Source organism: Sapajus apella, unplaced genomic scaffold (assembly GCF_009761245.1).
Source record: "Sapajus apella isolate SASKATOON/1434 unplaced genomic scaffold, GSC_monkey_1.0 scaffold64, whole genome shotgun sequence".
NCBI classification, from domain to species: domain Eukaryota; kingdom Metazoa; phylum Chordata; class Mammalia; order Primates; family Cebidae; genus Sapajus; species Sapajus apella.
In genome coordinates this window covers 7,638,291-7,659,044 of record NW_022437004.1, presented here as the reverse complement: position 1 = coordinate 7,659,044, position 20,754 = coordinate 7,638,291, and the positions used below count along the sequence as shown (strand labels likewise).

At 34.2% G+C, this 20,754-nt stretch overlaps 1 protein-coding gene across 9 annotated transcripts in view; it reads right to left on the bottom strand.

Moving 5' to 3' along the window:
* Positions 1-20,754, bottom strand: part of ABCD3 (ATP binding cassette subfamily D member 3) — a 98,757-nt gene that overhangs the window by 37,535 nt on the left and 40,468 nt on the right. For 7 of the 9 annotated variants that reach the window (XM_032247921.1, XM_032247920.1, XM_032247917.1 and 4 more), the window contains exons 2-7: positions 18,805-18,841; positions 12,407-12,505; positions 9,282-9,370; positions 3,688-3,757; positions 1,589-1,686; positions 1,126-1,249 (exon numbers count right to left, since the gene is read on the bottom strand). In XM_032247921.1, the coding sequence (XP_032103812.1) occupies positions 1,126-1,249; positions 1,589-1,686; positions 3,688-3,757; positions 9,282-9,370; positions 12,407-12,433 (408 nt within the window). In that variant the 5' untranslated portion in view covers positions 12,434-12,505; positions 18,805-18,841. Of the gene's footprint in view, positions 1-1,125; positions 1,250-1,588; positions 1,687-3,687; positions 3,758-5,274; positions 5,345-9,281; positions 9,371-12,406; positions 12,506-18,804; positions 18,842-20,754 lie in introns of all 9 variants that reach the window. The other 2 variants (XM_032247918.1, XM_032247925.1) reach the window with 2 other exon arrangements.

The following is a 20,754-nucleotide window of genomic DNA, read 5'->3' as shown; positions in this document are numbered from 1 at the left end:
GGGAGGGAGAGAGAGAGAACAAACTTTCAAATGTGGTAATGGGAACAGAAAAAAAAAGATGAATTACTGAATTATTTGTAGTTGTCAGAGTTCCTGAGTTTGGGATTAGTTAGCAAAGGCTCTGGAGAGCTAAATAAATAACAAATTTTGGTTGGAAGTGGAAAGCAGTGGGCCTGGGCATGAGGAGAGCAGCTCTTGTGGATATATCTCTCTAAGAATTGCCTTCCCTCCATCCACCTGGTTGAAGCAAGAACATTCCTATTCTTACAATGTTAATATATATATATATATTTCAAAACTGTATATCTAAGTCAACTGCGACCAGAGGCAAAGATACCATCATTGGTCGTCCACTATGAGACAAGCTCCTACCCAAGACCAAGGGAAGTCACATGAGTTGGAGTGGGAACTGAAGCATTTCAGATGAAAAGGGGAGGAGATGCTGGGCAGACTATTTTATAGGAGCCTACTACATATCCTAGTCAATGCAAAAGGTAGATGAGGGTTTAATAAGAAGACTACTGCAAAAGCTGTAAGGGTGGATAACATGACTAAGACAAGAACTGGAGAAATCAGCAAGAAGGAAAACTGGTTAAAGCCTATCAGAGTCAGGAGCTTTGGCAATATTCTGAGATGGGGAAAAACAGTAATTAGAAAACTGAAATACACTTGCATCTTGTGAAATTTTTTGACTACTACTTACTAATGATCTATTAGAATTAGAGATACTGAAGCAGAGAAACAGGCCGAAGGAAGTCCTAGTCTAGTGTTATAAATGTGGAATTAGGAACATAAATTGACAGTCAATATCTAAGAATGGCTGGGCGCACACAAGTTAAAAGATGATAATTCAAATGTCTGTTGTTTTAATGGAGTCAACCTGCAAAATTCTTAGAAAATCCTTATAAGACACTAAATTACCAGTTATTGGCCAAAGTACCTCACAAAAATAATTTTAAAAATTAAATAATTATAATTAAAACTATTATAACAACTCTTAATTTTCTTACAAAGGCATTAAATATTTACATCCTGCTGTTCTGTCCATAAAATCAATTCTATATAAATATGCTTAGATTCAAAACTAATTAAACAAATAATCTTTTAAAAAGTAGAGAAACTTACCTTAATAAGATTTGAATACAGATCTACTACACTGTTACAAAATTTTTCTACATCTTGTGTAAGCAGCTGGTCTGGATTAGCTATTCTGTTGTCCAGATTTCCCATTTTATAATATGTGAAAGCTCTAAAATAGCAAGAAGAAAGTGATTTTAAAACAAGTGATTTTAAAGGCAAAACAAAAAAAATTCATATTACACCACCTAGCTCAAATACATAGAAACAAAGGAGTTTGGAGCCAGAGGAGATCCTATTGATTGCCCTAATTGATTTTAGAGAGGAGGACACAAGTCGAGAAAATAAAGATGACTTGTCAATTAATGGAAGAGCCAGTTCCCAATATGCTTCTGTATCAAAGAGCGGTTTTCTTAAAATAAATAAATACAAAAACCATCATATTGATCAGCTTCATAAATACTATTCTTCTATTTAAGTATTTTTAATATAAAAATAGGTTATCACTTACTGAAGATACTCCTCATAGAGGTATTTAGTGAGCCTTACTCGGAAGCACAGTTTAAGCTCATTTAACCCATACTTCAAGAAGTTATTAACCAGAGAGATCTAAAACAAACAAACAAATAATATTGATTATGCTTCATTTCTACTTACTAAATTATAATTTATTTTGCTATTATATTTCCTGTGTCCCAAATCCTATAATTTTTATAACTGAATCCAAATTGATAAAATTCAGCTGTTTTACTTTACTGCATTTAGCAAAACCTAATGTACCTGGTTTGAGTTATTCTATGTTAAACTCTACATGGAATATGTTAATATCACTAATTATGAGATGTATCTTGCCATCTTTTTGGTAAATAGGCAAAAAGTCAAATCTATCCCCTTTCTAGCCAATGTAAAGACTTGCTTTTAGGAGTTCAGACATTTAGGTTTATACCTTCTGTTTCTTACTATCAACACTACAAACCTAGACAATGGAATTCTGTATACACTGTATCAATGAGGGAATGTATTCTCTTACTGGGTCCAGGAGGTAGGTAGTTTCTAAGGCAAGAACTTCTTGCCCAGAACCACGCCCTCCTCCCATCTCTCTCCACTGGGGAGATTTAACTTTCAAGGGCGCGAGAAGAATCAAAAGTCAATCACTACAGCAGAAGTTCTAAGGAACTCCTTTCATTGGTCTGGGGTTTGGAAGGGGTTCCTCCCAGGTTAAAAGTCCTCTTCTTCCACATCCCTTCAGCCTCCATGTTTGGTTCCCCTTCCATGAACACTCCATTCGTGGAAGCCATCTTTCTCTCTCATGGATTTCCCCTCTGGAGTCCCCTTCCACACTCTTTTTGTGGAAGCCTTTCTTCCCCTCCTAAAGGCCATCTCTCTCTCTATTCTCTTCCCCTCAGTGTGGAAGCTGCTCTCCTCTCCTGAATTTCCATTTTTCTGGATTCTCTCACTCAGTGTGAGAGGAGCTTTCCTTCTCTGGTTTTCCCCCTCTGGGAACCCTTCTCACTCAGCGTGAGAGCAGCTTTTCTTTTCTCTCACTCAGTGTGAGAGTTCGCTGTTTCTCTCTCCTTCTGCTTTTTCTCTCTTTCTACAAACACTTTTGAGTCCGGCATTCACTGCACACTGTGGTCCCTCTTTCATTCTTGAGAGGGCAGGAGACCAAGAACCTGGAGAAGCATCCTCTCAGGGGAGCTGAAGGTACCCTGAACCCCTAAACCCCAATATTACATTTGCATTTGTAAAAAAAAATACTACAGGTTCTACACCAACTTACGCTATTTTCCAGATTACTTCTACAGCCATCTTTACTAACATTTTCCATTGTTATATTAAAAATTTTCTCAAGTGGTCTTTGCTGAATCTTAATCTTTGATACCTATATTGCTTATTTAAATTATTTTAAAAAGTCTAAAAACTATGTAGCCCCATTGTCCAGCTATATTAAACAAGAATTTCTGACAATTTCAATCTAACTGGATTTTCTCATTTTTACCCGCAAATTTAGAACATTAAATTCTTAAAATGCCAAGATTAAAATGAGAACCAAACTAAGATAATCACTTATATTTTACACTTAACAATTTATCTGTAAGAAATTCAGACCATAAATTCCAATTTAACTTAAACTAAATTACTTCAAGTTACTATAATAGTTTATGGCCTGAAGTAACCAGGATGATTTGCACTCCCCTCTCCAAATCTCCCCCAACTCCCCAAGTTGCACCCGACCTGTATCCACTTGCAATGACTGGAAATATTTCTGGTTGCTACAACTATGAGAAGGGTGCTACTGCTATCTAATGGGATGCTGCTACAAACTGAAGAAAACCTAAACTGAAGGTTTAATAAAAAATGCCAAATAACCCCTCACCCACATACATATGTATATGAATATATGTACATTATAAATGAAATTAAACCAAACACAATTCTTTCATCTAGTATAAATATTTACATTGAAAATTATACGATAAATTACAAAACTAAACAAAATAGGAAGTTTGTATCATAAATTTTTAAAGAATCTGATAAGTAAAAACCCTTAAAGATTTTAATAAGATGCAAATTTCCCGTGTTAAAAGATTTTTAATGAATTAAACTTACGAGAGGCATGGCAGCGATGAAGTTGAATAAGTATCTCTGGAAATCTTTCCTGCTACGACCAATGATACCACTGCAAACCACCACATGCATGCATTAGTTGCAAAAGAAGCAAAATCTACCACTAGGAAAACTTCTGTAAAGCTCTAAAATTACTCTTGGAAACTTCTATTAAATCAAAGTAATCAATTTAAAAAGATTCTTAAAAAAACACTTTTTTTGCAAAAATATGTTTGCAACTTTAAAATGAAATCATTTTGAACTTGCTTGAACCTCATCCTGCAAATGGCAAAATTAAACAGAATGATAACTATTTCCTTAGTAAAAATGGCCACTTTAAAAAAAGGCTTAAGTGGCTACAAAAGAAATTTAGATAGCAAAACAATTAACAACTTTATAGCCCCAGGAATGCATTATTATGAATAAACAAAGTAGTATTTGTTTTAAAATATTTTAAAAATTTGATTCTCATTTGTATGAACTAATGGCAGGGAGACAGACTAATGGGGATGAGCAAAGGGTCAAGAATAAATATTTTAGGCTTTGTGGACCCTATAGGACTCTGTTGCAACTAATCAATTCTGCCACCGTAAAACAAAAGCAGCCAAGAGTAAGTGTGACTATATTCTAATAAAACCTTACCAAAACAGATGGCAGGTAGTAAGATTTGACCTGTGAGTCCTAGTTTGCCAACACTGGGACTAATGCATAGATTAGAGCCCCAGAATGTATCTATAGAAGCTTCATGTCCCTCAACACACTTAAATTAGACTAGCTCCGCTTTTGCCTAAATTGATCATCTGTTTTATTTATTTTCTGCTTTTAAAATATACATTAACATTTTTTTAAAAAGGTTCCAAAACTTTATTAAAATTTTGAACAAAGCATTGTAAGTAAAGGATCTTTGAGTAAGATATGTCTATGATCTAATACACAATAGAATCTATTTGATCACAGAACTCTTTTTTCAAATAATATTTAATAATATTCCCAAATTTCATAAGGTATATTTATATAAAACATTTGAGAAACACTGGACTAACTGGTTTAAACCTAGCTGCCCATATACACACAAAAATGACTAGTATATATATGACAAGATAAATAATTTCCTTTCTTTGAGGGAATAGATAAATAAATTTGGGAAACCCTAGGTTAAACAAAGCTAACAAATGTCTTTACCAAAGACCTTCTCAAAACTTTTAACTTATAGTATGTGCATTTTTACTCTCTGAGAAGGGTTTGTTGCATGAAGCATTGCCTCTATCATAGCTAAGATTCCACAGAACAAACTTTGGGAAATGTTAGACTGATTAAAAGAAATTAATACTCCAATTTTTATGTAACCCCTAAAAAGCAAAACAATTGACAACAAAAATGGCTAACTACAAGAAAATTAAATACAACCACACAAAAATGTTGTTTATAACAATATTAGAGACATTAAGCAATCATAAGATAGTACCAAAGGTTCAGAGAACTTATGTTAAAATTGTTTGAATCAAACCAAAGTACATAAAGCCAAAGTGCTTCAGTGCTGCTCAAGCTGTGACACACACAAGAACATGCCATCATTCAGCAACAGTTTACCATTGGAGTAGCAGCTATAAATTTAAAAAATGGTTTCTTGAATAAAGCCTTATTTCTGCTTATTATTCCACTGCAAAAGAAACATAATTAACAAAAAAACAATTTTACAGTAGACCTTATCACTGTAACTTCCAAATGTTTAAGAATCTTTATAAAAGATAGCTTGGCAATTTTAAAATGCTGCTTGTAGCCAAACGGATGCAAATAAAATATATCTTTATGATTAGATAAAGCAGCAACAGGGTATGAAGAATTTTCCTCCACGTCAGAGAATTAGTACCGTTTCTGCCTTAAAAAGGGTGTCTTTCCTATTAAGATTTTCCCATATTCCACAGTCATTAGTCACCATAACAAATAAGTTTAAAATAGGAAAAGAATATTAAAATGAAGTACATTAAGGACCATAATAAGTCTCTTTGAGGCTCTCTTTAGCAGAAATTCATGAATCTAGACTGACTTTAGAAAAGGCAAAAAGAGAAAACAGATAAATCAATTTACACTGTAGCTTAAATAGTGAGATGGAAATATATGTTAACTTTTCAAATAAAATTATCCTGTATGAATGTATAATATTTTAAAACTTCTTTTTGAGACATGGTCCAAATAAAGAATTTCATACATAGCAGAGGCTCAAAACTATTTATTCAGGAGAAAGTTAATAACTTTAAAATGAGTATTTTACAATTGGTGAATGTGGGTTAAGAATAAAAGGAAGTTCCTTACACTAATCTTTTTTGTTGTTGTTGTTGAGACAAGATATCCCTAAGCTTAAGTGATCCTACTGCTCATCCACTCGGGTAGTTGGGACTCAGGCACGTGCCACCACAGCCAACTAACTTTTTTATTTTTTGTAGAGACGAGGTCTCACTGTGCCGCCTAGGCTGGTCTTAAACTCTTGGCCCACCTCAGCTTCCCAATGTGTTGAGATTACAGACATGAGCCACCATATCCAGCCCCTTATTCTAATTTTACAACTTTTCTGTAAGTGTAAAGTATATCAAAATAATGGTTTAAAAAACTTTTTTCGGAAACTCATACAAAAAATGAAAAAAAAATTTTTTAATCTCATGATTACATTTTAAAACTGAGTATACACACACACACACACACACACACACACACACACACACACAGAGGAGCTCGACTAGGCTCCCCTACAAACACCCTTCAAGGGAGACCAAACAATTAACAAGCTCTCAACTCCAGCTTCTAGTAAGTGTTTAATGCACTTACTTTTAAATATGAATTCATAGCCAAGAGTCATAGAATGCTTGAGGAAAGCCTCTATCTAATGTGAATGACAAACAGCAGAATAACAAAGGACCATGAAGGAAACAAAAAATGCAGGGAGCTAAAAACACATTAAAAAAAAATTAAATAAGCTTCAGAGGTGAAAAAATATTGCATACTTAAAAGAATGATTGCTATAAAAATGAACATCCATACAAAAGATAACTCTTGGAAATAAAATTATAACAAATAAAAATTCACCAGACAATAAAGTTAAAGAAATTTCCTAGAAAATAAAATAAAATGGCAGAGACAAAAATAGAACAGAAATTATAAGATAATCAGATTATCAGTCCAGGGGCGCCAACACTCAGCTAGTAAGAATCCAGAAAAAAATGGAGAGAAATAATTTCTTTTTAAACACAAGAAAATTTATTAAAGAATAAGTTTCCAGATGGAAAAAGAGTTCACCTAGTGCCCAGCACAATAAATGAAAAAGAAAAATTCATACCAATGTTCAGTGAAATTTTCAAACATCCAGTAATGCAACAGCAACAATTTTTTAAAGAAGATTGAGGTAGAGATTGAGGGAGGAACAAATCCCAGTTACAGCTGAGCAATTAGAAAGGCAAGAGGCCTCAATACCCACCCTGGAGCTGCACAACAGAATCTACTGGATGCTTTAAAAAGGTTTGATTAATTGAATCAGAATCTCTAGGGGTGGGGCCCAGACATGCATAGTTCTTAAAATTCTCCGGACGATTCCAATCATTCTGCAGCCAAGTCTGAGACCAGAACAGAGTGATACTCTCAAAATTCTAAAGAAAAGTGATTTCCAACTTGGAATACACAAACATAGTTAAATTATCAATCAAGTATGAGACTAGAAGAAAGACATTTTCAGATCTACAAGGTCTCAAAAATTTATCTCCCTTCCACCCTTACTCAGAAAAAGAGTGCATCTGCCAAAACAAGAAAGTAAACTGAGGAAGAGAGAAACAAAAAATCCAGAAACAGGTTATTTAATTCAGAATACAAAGATGAAATAAATTCCCAAAATAATGATAAAAGCAAATTCAAACATGATTGCTATTCAGTGGGCCTAAAATGCAACCAATCCTGATTAAAACAAGAAGACAGGAAACTACAAAATGTATAGGGTGGGGGTGGAAACAGAAAGATGAAGTTGATAGATTAGTTGTGTTTGACCATACTACAATACTGAGAAGATTTTACCCTATTGTCAAAAAGCTTAAGCTGAATTAGGGGGAAGTAGGTTAAAAAAAAAAAAAAAAAAAAAAAAACTAATGTGCACAAATAATAACTGGTAATTTATAAACACAAGGAAAAACAAAAAATTGTATGGAAAAGGTACTATCAAAGTATGCCATGTGGCTGAGCTGTAAGCAGCAGTCAAAATCATGTAAACAATACATTCTGAATTAAAAAGTTATGTAATTTTTATTAAATATATAAAACATTGAGAAAATGAGCATGGGGAAGTATAAAAGGGCTAATTCTCACCTTCCAAAGTAGGAAATAAACACTTCCTCTTTAAAAATGAGAAATCTATAAACAGTAATACAAGTATACAATATGGAAATGCAGACACAAAATAAGAGATGAAACAGTAAAAAGAATAGAAAATGACTGACTCCAGATAATGACAGTTATGAGTGAGAGGAGCCAAGAGATTGATGTGTTTTGTCGTTAATGCTGTAGGACTATTTAACATTAAGCCATGTTCATGTATTATTTTTAAAGCTATGTTCATATATTACTTTGATTAAAATTAAAAGGCACAGGACTGACCAGGAAAACTTGGGTTGAATATAAGAGCCTACATAATTTACCCCTATTCAGAGGTACATACTTTCAGGGTTTTAACCATGTATGTACAAGATTCTTTACCGTCCTAGAGACATGAGTTAGAGAGCATGGTCATAAAGCATTCTTCCTCTTCCTACAAATCTTTAAGAAGCAAATCAATAATCTAAGACAAAAAAAACCTTTATTTCAAATTGTTGGGGCATTTAACAATTTTAAGTACTGTCATTCAAAAACTTATTTTAGATTAAATATTTTAAGAAATCTTCTGACAAAAATTACATATCAGGAAATAAAATTCCCAGCAAAAATGTTTACTCTGACAAGCAAATTAGTGTTATGAAAAAAAAATTCTTTAGTAACAGATAAATGGTAAATGGTTATAACCCAAGATATCCCAACTGCCATTTGTGATGTTTTTACATTCAAAATTAGCAATTCCAGTGATTAATAACATGTAGAAAGACTATAATGAAAAAAATATAAAAAGCACTAACAGCAGATGCAGACAGAAATGTCAAAGAATTGTTTTCCCTTCCAATAAACATGCTCAATGTGATTACTTGAAGTGCTTTGAAATTTTCCTCCAAATTATCTCATTAATTTCAAAAATCCAACTTGCTGCTTTTTTAGAACTCCCGTTACCACACTTATTATACTGCATTTTAATTTTCTGTCTACTTGTCTCGAACTCTTCATAAACTGTCAGCTCAGCAAGGCTTGGTACAGTTCTCCTAGTTGGTGGCATATAGACCCCTATCACAGTGTATAGCACATTGCCTGGCACATGGAAAACACCAAATATTTTTTAAGTAAATGAACAAACACATAATTTGACTTGAGTATCTTTTACCTAATTTAGAATCTATTTCTTGTTTATAAAGATAATGCTTAAATATGAGACAAATTAGCATTTCACACATATAGGAGGAAGGTGAATGAAAAAGTACCTTTCAATTAGTGTCCCATTTTGAATCATCCAAACATCACAATATGTTCGAGACACCAGCATAACAGCAATAAGTATCAAGTAACCTGTCTAAAATAAACCAGGTATAGTAAATTAAATAAATGCATTTTAGAAAGTTCAAAGAAATATTACCTTGGTAACAATTTTTGGTTTCCAAATCTAAAGTTTTATGCTAGTTTTAATACAGTTGGCTGACATTTTTTCTATGAGAAATTTTAAACATAATCAAAACTGAACTCAAGAATATTATGTAAAAGGAAAAGGTCTCATAGATTCATTTAATCTTTCTCATTCTGAATTCAAAAGTGAATCTTAGGCAGGTCAAAGAACTTGCCTTCATACACCTAGTCAAGGACAGAAGCTAGGAATATAATTTAGATTACCTAGATTATAGTGTATTATTGATTTTCTTATATTTCTAACATATAACTTTAATAAAGAAAAATGACAGTAACTGTAAATATACAGTTAAACAACTAACAAAAATTGAAACCTAAAATTTTGCCTACGTAGAATAAATTTGGTTTAATTTGCCAGAAAAATTTCTAATAGTGTCCATGCCCTCATAGGGCTTTCTATTTAGTTATGAAGGGAAGAGTTACACATAAAAAGTAGCAGACAAATTTAGGCAAACATATTTGAATCGCTTCATGTCCTAAGCTGTGGGATGGGAAGGTTTGGGATAGCAAAAGACAGTTATGGCATTAGAAACATGATAAATAGTAAAATAAAAAAGAGAATGAGGATTAAGTGTAAAAAAGGTGAAGGATGTAATGGGGAAAAAAAGGGGTTAAAATCATATGAACTATGGTATTGTATAACCAGCAGAGTTTATACATATAAAATTCTTGCAAGCTTCTCAGTAGAGCAAAAAGTGATTTTTAAAAAGTGATGTTTAAAGACTTTTACTTAAGCATGCTGTGCCAGACAGATTATGAAGCAGGCAAAGTTGAGATGCTGGGTGATTGGCTAAGAATCAGTTATCTTTCTATGAGATGAGAATCCTGCCACCCCAAGCCCAAACACACACATTTAAAACTGATCTTAAACTTTCTAAATTGGAAAAATAGACAGTGACATAGAAGCTAAAGTCAGGGAAGAAGGTCTGCAGAGGGTGGGAGGTTGGCCAATTTAGCCCCTTCTACCTCCCTTACTAACTCCCAGGGATTCATTCAATGTCTCAAATTCGTTTTTGAGAACATTAAGCTTTAACTAACTGGAGGGTAATATACGAATCTTTCCTGAGAAGCTTATATTTTAAATAAGGATTCTTCAAAGGCAGAAAGTTGTAGAAATGAGAAAACAATTAGTTATGCCTGAAGAGTCATTGGAAATAGTCACGAAAAAGATAATGAGCATTAAGCAATTTTTTAAAACATATTTGTTTTTGTTGTAGGGAGGGACAGGATGTCACAGACATGATGTTGTAAACAAATGAAAGGCTGAAGACATAGAGTCAGATCATAAAACAACATCTTCTAAGCAGATAATATTAAAAGGAAGGCCAAAGTCAGGTTGTGATTTACCCTATAAGAAAAAAGAAGTCAAATGTTTTTATTAGGATTTTAAGAAATAATACAAATTGGAAAAATGAAAAGAAGCAAAAGGCCAATTAAAATACAGTAATCTAGGTAAGAGATAGTGAGAACAGTAGGAATGCAAAGGGAGAGACTAATTTATGAGAAACTTCAGGACACTTAGAACATTTATAATATAAGGGAAGCAGCAGATCTTAAAAGTGTGTGACCCCATTTTTAAATTAAAATATATGCTTACACACAAGATGACTATATATCAAAATGAGTAAGAGGCTGATTGGTGCCAAAAAGAAAAAAAAAAAATGTAGCTGCATTTTCTAATTTTCTTCAAGGAACATGTATTGTCTGTCTAATTAGGAAAAAAACAAGTGCTATTACTTTTTTTAAAAGAATTTCTCAAGGGCAGAATCATCAGGACATGATGCCAAGGTAAGGAAGAGAAGAGCAAATTCAGCATGATGGAGGAACGGACGTTGTTGTTGGGAAATGCAATGCTTTTGTAACAGTTAAGTACAGGAAAAATTAGCAGATCCCAGTGTCCAAAAAGGGTGACAAGGGAAAGAGAAAGAGTTGAAGGTAATGTTATTTCTAGTTACAGAATGAGAGAATGCTGAGGAAGATTGAGAACACAGCATTATTTTAATAATTATTAAAAATGTTTATAAAGATAATCTTGATAAAAGAGCAAAGGAATTACTTATAAAACTTTATTCATATAAGCAGCTCACTTCCTGAAATACCTGATGAATCCAGATATCATTTTGGGTATCTAAAAAACATTTAATCAAATATATTCCACACTAATGTGACTTGCTAACATCTTATATAATAAAAAGTTTTGTCTTTTGAAATTTAATCTTATTTTTATTAACAGTATTAACTACAACAAAGCAACACCATTTGGGGTAGCTGCATGTCAGTACCCTAGTATTTCATATAAAATAAAATGAAATGATACGTCCTAAACAAGAGTAAACTATTTAAAAACTCGCACTGAACAAGGGTTTTTGTGTGACAGGTGATGATTTAAAGACAAAAATTTAGTAGTCTTCTTTACCTACAGAGAGAACATTTGACCTACAGTATAACTGAAGTGTTATGATTTTATTGTTCTAATCTTATGCAACCTCGAAAGTTGAACATTTCATGATATAATCTGGGTATCTGTTTCCACCCAAATCTCATGTTGAAATATAATATCCAGTGTTGGAAGGTGGGGCCTGGTGGAAGGTGTCTGGGTCATGGAGGTGGCTCCCTCATGGCGTGGTGCTGTCCTCCAGATAGTGAGTGAGTTCTCATGTATCTGGTTGTTTAAAAGTATGTGGCACCTCCTCAGCCCTTTGCTCCCTCGCTCACCATGTAAGACACTGGCTTCACCCTTCACCTTCCGCTGTAATTGCAAGGTTCCTGAGGTATCCCTGGAAGTGGAGGAGATGCTGTGCCATGCTTGTACAGCCTGCAGAACCATGAGCCAATTAAATCTCTTTTCTTTATCAATTACCCAGCCTCAGGTATTTAATGCAAGAACGGTCCAATATATTTAACATTATAATTTCATAGGACTTACCTCTTTGCAAAATGTTCTAGGGACCATGATTTTCAGAATCTGGGTGAGCCTTGAGAAAAACACCTTGTCCACCACAGCTCGCTCTTTTTTCCCCTCTTTCTACATTTAAAAAAAAAAAAAAAAAAAAAAAAAAGGCCTTTTAAGATAGCTATAACAAATTTATAATAAAATTAAAGAATCATGTTTCCTCTAAGTCAAATATAAGCAGCTATCAAGATAAATAAATTTACAGAACACAGACTTGCATACTTACACTGCTAGTCATATTCAAACATGTTTTTGAGAAAATAATGTTGTCTAAAAACTGAATAAGGAATTGAGTTCTGGGCCACATAATTATCTGGGTGAAGAAAACTACAAACAGAAGAAGTAGCAACTGAAAAATACCAACGTGAAAGCCTGTAATGTGCCTGAGGAAGAACAATATGGCCAACCTGGCTGGAGCTGTGAGGAAGGTACCATCACAGAGGATGCTGTCAGAAAGATAGCTGAAAAAAATGTCGAGGACTTGCTGAGTGTTGTATTAGCCACTTCCTGATTAACACCATATTTAAAAAAAAAAAAAAAAATCCTGAACAGAATTTTCCCTGATATTAAATACAGGAAACTTCTGGATTCCTAGATTTACCATTTCACATTTCCAATATACAATCTGTCAGTTCATTCTCTCTTCCTCATGAAATTCAAAGACAGACAAGTTTCTTTCACTCATACAGCTCACATACTAGCAGGAGAAACATAGACAAAAAATAAACCAATAAATAAATTATTACAGATAGACTAGGCAGGGTCATGAGGGAAAAAAGAACAGTTCAGACAGGATGGTCTGAAAAGCCTCTTGACATTTAAGCTTAGACATAAATAAAGTGAAGGCATGTGATTTTTTAAGGTGGGTCGCAGGGTGGAGGAAGTGAAGCACAAGGAATATCAAGTACAAAAATCCAGTATTGGAAATAAAATAGCTGTCCACATTTCACAGCAAGATGACACTATTGCTATAGCAAAGGGAACAAGAATGAGAGAAGTTGAAAAGGTAGGCAGGGCTTATAAAGGAGGGAACCTTGAAGCCACAGTAAGGCTAGAGAGCTTATTGTCAGTGTAGAGGGATTTAAAAGATAATCTTACCTCTCTGAAGAGTTTTTTCATTTTCACCAGCTGCATGAAAATGGAAGTACTAAACCATTTGCAAAGATAAGGAAAGAAGTGGCAAAACTATCCTATAGTAGAGGCTAGTTACTTATTACTCTTGCAATGTTTGGGAGAACAGACAGGTGAAACTTCTTGGAAAAGGCAAGACACTCCAGAAAAACCCCAATCCCCTGATTAACTACTGTGCTCCTGACAAACAAATGCCTGTACTTGTAGAGTAACTCTATTAGTTAAATATAATGTAAATATGCTTTGATTAAATAAATAACTTGATGAGCCAGGTGAACTGTTTGGCTACTGAATTAGAATAATAACTACCAACTATATGTGAGACATTGTGCTAAGTGCTTTATAGATATAATCCTAATAAATAGGCACTGAGTTTTGTACAGAACTGTAGACCATGAAAGGAAGTCTGAAGGCACTGTGTTTATAGGATTAGACTAGAAAGACTACAATAGAAAGAACTGGTAAAGAATCAACTTACCCTGCAACTGCTGGAACACACACTCGGCATTTCACGTCTTTCAAACAAAGTTGCAAACCTCATCCTACTGAGTTATAGGCTCAGTCTACTGAGCCTATAACTCGGCCTATAATTAATTCATACATGCATTCTTTCATTCATTCATTCAACAAACAACTACTTGATCCAAACTCTATTCTAAATGATAAGGACACAACAGCAAACAAAATAGAGAAAAAGCTCTACTCTCAGTCCATTTAGTTGAACTAGCCTATTCTCCTCAAGCTAAATCTTACACATGTAACCTAATCTCCTTTCGTATTTTCCCCAAACCCAGAAAACATAGGAAGAAAAGAGTAAAGAGAAGGTGATCCATATTAATTACCTTTAAAAGAAAGAAGTTAAACCTCTACTTGTTTTTCCTCCTGTCACCATCACCACTCCCTCCTCACTTCACCTTGCCTTACCTGTAGTCAACACCCTTCTCCATTCCTAGCTGGAACCTTAAGTGGCACAATCCTGAGGTGAAATGGACATCTGAGTTAAATAGAGGACCACCTGTTTCTAGCTACTCTAAGGAAATGATTAAAACAAACAATGAAGGTTAGAAAAAAAAGAGTTACAAGACAGTAATGTTCAAACACTAAAATATTAGTTGCTAATTGGTATAAAATTCTTCATTTTCTTCTGTCCCTGTTGTCACTATCCTTAACTGACTGAAAGCTAACAGATTTTCATTACATTTCAATCCATGAAGAGAACCATATTCTTCCAAAAGTCATCACTGTTTTTTGCAAAGGACCACCTGAGGGGTGGGGGAGCACCTGGCTCAGAAGGGCTGAATTCAAAGATATGTCAGGAATACTGGACTATCTTGATCACAGCAAAACTCTACCTGAAACCTATCTAAATAAGGATAACTATAGAGGCAGTACATTTCATAACATTACTGGAATTCATTTTAAATTCACCATGAACTTTTCTCACTTCTAAACTTCCCAGTAATTTTTTTTTAAATACAAATAAAAAGACCACTGTGGTGACATAAGTTTAACATGAACATTATAGAAAAAGCAAACAAATCATTAAAAGCTATTTGAGAAGTCAAAGTAATAATGCAACGAGGAAAAAAAATACCTAAAATTCAAGCGGTAACAAAGTCAAAGTACAATGAGAAATTCCTATTGATGTCAATTATCTTCGGTGAGATTTACTGAAAAAGATGTTTGAAATAGCAGTAAAATAAGAAGCCATGTAGTGCTGACAGAGTAAAGTATTCCTGTATATTGTAGGGAAAAGTGAAAACTGGTACAACTATTATATATCATTTATCAAAATGTAAAATGTACACTAAGTGTAAAATGTAAAATAACCCAGCAAATTTACTTTCAGGAACCTACCCTACAGATACACCTGTACATATGTTTGGCCACACAAATAAAAACATCGTACTCTGTTTATAATACCATAAAATTAAAAACAACCTAAATGTGCACCAATATTACATAAATCATAACAAAATTGTTCAATGAAAATTCTATACAACTCTAAAAAAGAAAGCAGCTCACATACATACAAACAGAATATGAAAGAGCAGTTAAATTAAGTAGGTCTACAGCTTTAAATTGATCTAAAAAAACAGTATGCTGGAAAAAATTAGAATGATACATGCAATTCATTTTACACATGAATTTATGAAACTTTCAAATATGTAAAGTAATTCTACGTATATTGCTTGTGGATACACACACCTATACAAAATACAAAAATATGCATGGGAGTGCTACTGAACCCAGTACAGTACTTATCTTTATACATTTTGAACTTCATTATATTGCTCCCTAACTTTCTAAATAAATCTTTTTTTCTCCTTAAACTTCATGTCTTATGAAAATTGCCTCTCCCTACCCCACCCCCATCACAAAGGATATAAAATATTTCTATGAAAAAAATGTGTTAAATTGCCTTCCTCATAACATATTCACTGTAGACATATTAGAAAAATCTGATGACCAAAAATGAGAAAACTAAACCTACTGTCTTTGTTACATATCCTATTAGAGTTCATTTTAGCACATAGGTGTGCATGTGTGCACTTCCTATAAATTTAGCAAATGTGGTATCAGTGTGCATCTTGTGTCCTTTTTATTGCCAATTACTTAATATAAACTAAATTTATCTTGCTCATACTATGCAACCAGCAGATAAGTATATGCTAAAACAATATTGTACAGAAAAATGAGAAGAAAAATGAGTGAAATGAATCTAGCTGTCCTGAAACTTGCAGATATGATTTGCAAATAAGAGATATGAGTAAGATAAGATAACTAAGACTTCATTACTCAGCTATAACTTAGATACGAGAGATCATGGTGCTGGAGATATATCAGAAAAGTGGACATAAGCACATCTTATCATATTTTTCAAATACTGGGAAGGAAATGCTATGGAAACTAAAGAACAACAATCTTGATGTCAATCACCAGGATATTCAGAGAACAGACACTGACATGGAGAGCTGGGGAAGACTTGAGAGACACTAATCACTGGAAGCCAGCATGAGTTTACTAAAAGTACATCATGTTAAACTATTCTAATTTTCTTCTTTGTTAAGGATACCATACTAGCATACTAGCTGACAAGTAGAATGTAAGCTCTATGAGGGTGGAAACTTATTTTTATAACTGTCATATACCTAGAGCCAAAAACAATACCAGGCATATATGAGGAGCTCAATAAATATTTATTGAAAGATTGACTTACTAAATGAATTAATAAATTAATAAAGAAGTTAGATGTCTCCTATAAAATTATTGTGGCCTTAATGGAGAAGTATGAACCAGATTTTGTTGCAGTTGGATGTATTCATAGCTGAATAACCAAAAACAAAGACTAAGAGATGCCACAGAGCAATCTCCTTGGCCCTTACATAGTGAATACTACCAGCATGTGAAAGAAAGGAAAGGCAAATTAAATTTCTAGATAATTCTTCTATTTAACATATCAGATGTGAGAAATGCACTAAAAATTAGACTAATGGTATAGACAATGGATTAAACCTAATAAACTGACATTTACAGCAATAAATTAATGTTTATCTAAAGGAAATCAACTGAGTTAACATATGACTCAGCAATTCCACTTCTAGGTATACACCCAAGAGAAATAAAAGCATATCTCTATCTAAAAACTTGTGTACAAATTTTCATAGCAGCATTATTATTCATAATAGCCAAAAAATAGAAACAACCTCAACATCCACCAACCAATGAACTGATAAACATAATGTGGTGTATATATATATATATATATATATATATATATACACAAAAAACACTATTCAGCAATAAAAGGAATGCAATACTGATACAACAACAACATGATGAAACTTGAAAACATTGTGCTGTGTGATAGAAGCTAGGCATATTATATGCTTTCATTTATTTGAAATGTCCAGAACAGGTAAATCAATAGAGACAGAAACAGATTTGTGGTTGCCAGGGATTGGGGGAAGATGGTAATAAGGAGTGACTGCTAATGGGTATAGGATTTTTTGGAGAGATGAAGATTTTCTAAAATTATGTAGTGGTGATAGCCACACAATTCTGTGACTATACTAACTACTCATTTATATAGTTAAATGGATAAATTTTATGGGGTATCAATTATATCGCAATAAAGTTACCATTAAACAAAGAAATAAATCAACTGATAAATATAACAAGCAGAGGTATAGAGCTGTTTGTCAGAAAGACACCTGAAGTTTATAATTTACCATAAACTCCACTTAATGTAAAAAATAGTTATGCTGAAAGAAATAAAAGCAATTTCAGGATGAATTTTAGCAACATCATATTCATATCAAGGAATGTAATCAGGCTGACATATTCCATGCTAGTCAGGCCACATCCGGACAACTACATTCCTTTCTAAGCACAATGCCTTAAGTCCAAAGGAATGCATACAGAACTGAAACAGGATCAGAATGCATGTCACATGAGACATATTTAAAGGAATCAAGCTTGCTTAGAACAAGCAAATACTCATAAGATACACCTATCTTCAAATATATGTGGGTCTACTAGAGAAAACATCCAGGCAACGTGCCTCACACCTATAGTCACAGTCCCAGCTACTTCAGAGGCTGAGGCAGGAGGATCCCTAGAGCCCAGGAGGCAGACATTACACAGAACTATAATCATACCACCGCACTCCAGCCTGGATGACAGAATGAGACCTGGTCAGTAAAAAGACAATTTTAAAGAAAAAGTAAGAGATAAAAGAGAATGGAGAAGAAAGGAGGGGAGAAGAGGGGAGGAGAGAAGAGGGAAAGGGAGAAGAGGGAAGGGGAGGGGAGGAGAGAGAAGGGGAGGGGAGGAGAGAGAAGGGGAGGGGAGGGGAGGGGACGGGAAAAGAAACGAAGGAAAGGGAGAAGGTAAGGGGAAGGAGAAAGAGGGAGGGAGGCAGGATCCCAATACAAAAGATGTTAACAGTCACTGCTAAGAAGCTAGAAGGGGGGAAATTAATGTCATCATGGGCTAGAACTAATGCAGTTAAGGGTGCCTCCCAGAGCAACACTTTCCACTGAATAAACAGTTTCAAGTAAATACTAGAAGATACTTGTCAGGAGTCCTATTTCAGAAAGACTTCCTGTAATATGTAGAAGGCTGGAGGTATTTTTAAGTTCTCTACTAATAAAATTTTATCCTAAATCAAAATCATATAACAAAATTAATGAAATAAATGCATGAAATCCAAAAAAGAAGATGATTTAAAATTTTACCTCATTGTTCTGTAATGGTGGTTTTCCACTTTTCTTACTGTAGAGGAAAAAGAGAGAGAGAGCTTTACTTTGTGTGCAAAGTGCTATCATTAAAATGATTTTAAGATGTCAAATATATCAAATTATTTAAAAGCGTTTCTTCTTTTTCATTCATAGTGAGATAGAACATATTAAATAATAGTCCAGCTGACTCTTAGTAAGCATTATTTACAAAAAGTACTTAATAAATTTTTACTACTATTATGTAACAGACATTTTGTTTGGCAATTTTTAGGCTGTGTGTGTGTGTGTGTGTGTGTGTGTAAATGCAAACATAAATACAAGTCTACTTCTTTATCCTTGAATCACAGCTTGGCCATGTAAACTGCTTTGGCCAGTGGAACATCAGCAAACCAACACAAACAGAGGCTTAAAAAATGTGCACTGCTTCCTCTTACCGCTGGGAATCTTTCCCTAACCACATGAGCAATCCCAGGCTAGTCTTCTAAAGATGACAGAATATGTGTCATTCCCATATTACAAATGAGGAAACTGGCCTGGAGAAAGAAAGCAGTATGTCCAAGGTTCATATTCTGACTACTAGTCTAGGCTACCTCCCCAAACAGTATAATTAGCCAGGTATTGGTCCTTTGGTCCTTTCCATAACACACTACCATGGCACCCTATGCTTCTACATAACGTTGATCGCATTTTGAATTTGTTTGATGTATATTTCCTTCCATTAAACTAGTTCCATGCTATCAGGAGCTATTGCAGCCTGGTTTCTCCGAAGCTGAGGTAATATGGTATCTGGGGTACAAATGTTCATTAGGGATCAACATCTGTGAATGGAAGGTAGAGAAATCAGTTTTGGGCAGAACTCAAACTGTGATGCAAGCCCAACATAACTTCAGCCAACCATACAGGACATTCTAAAGCAAACACTGTCCATCAGAGTGCTCTGTGATGGGCTGAAATGGCCAGGTCTTTAATACCTCTGCCTTACTCTGTCTGGAAATGCATACAGGGAGTTTGTGACATGAGGAGAGGGAAATGTCTCTAGAGCTGAGGCAGACTCTAAGGCGGGAAAGTGGGGGGTTGGGGGGGAACACAAGGGCGGGGGAAGAGAGGCCTGCAGGATCTCACATTTCTCACAGCTAGGCAGTAAACCCTTCTTTAAAGGGGAATCTGAGTCTACTACAGGTCATACATTATTCAACCCTCTATGTTCAACATGTAGCTAAACTCCGAGGATCTGCAGAATGCACATCTTCATTAATAAGATACCAGGTCACCAAATAAGACTAGAAAGTCAAACTTAACTACAATTCAATAGATGCCCTTATTTTAAAAAGCACTTAGGTTATTATTGTTTCTAATTTCAGTTGTATTACAGATTATTTATCTGTTTAAAATCTTTGATGTGTAAAACTGTTACACAAAATGCATTTTAGCACAGCAAAAGAAGCAATGCAGTGAAGAGGTAAACTGTGGGAGAAAATATGTGTAACCATACACCTGATTAGGGGTTAGTATCCAAAATAAGTAAGGAGCTCAACTCAATAGCAAGACAACAATCCAATTTTAGAAAACGAGCAAAGGACCTGAATAGATATTTCTCAAAAGACATATAAATGGCCAGCTAGTATATGAAAAAATTCTCAACATCACTGATCATCAGAAAAACACAAATCAAAACCAAAATAAGATAATATTCATACTTCTTAGGATGACTACTATCAAAAAGATAAATGATAACTGTTGGCAAAGATGTGGAGAAAAGAGAACACTTGTACATTGTTGGTTGATAGGAGTATGAATTAGTACAACCATTATGGAAAACAGTATGGAAGTTCCTTAAAAATTAAAACGTAATTACCATATGATCCAACAATCCCACTTCTGGGTATAGATCCTAAGGAAATGAAATCAGTATCTCAAAGAGGTATCTGCACTCTCATGTTCCCTGCA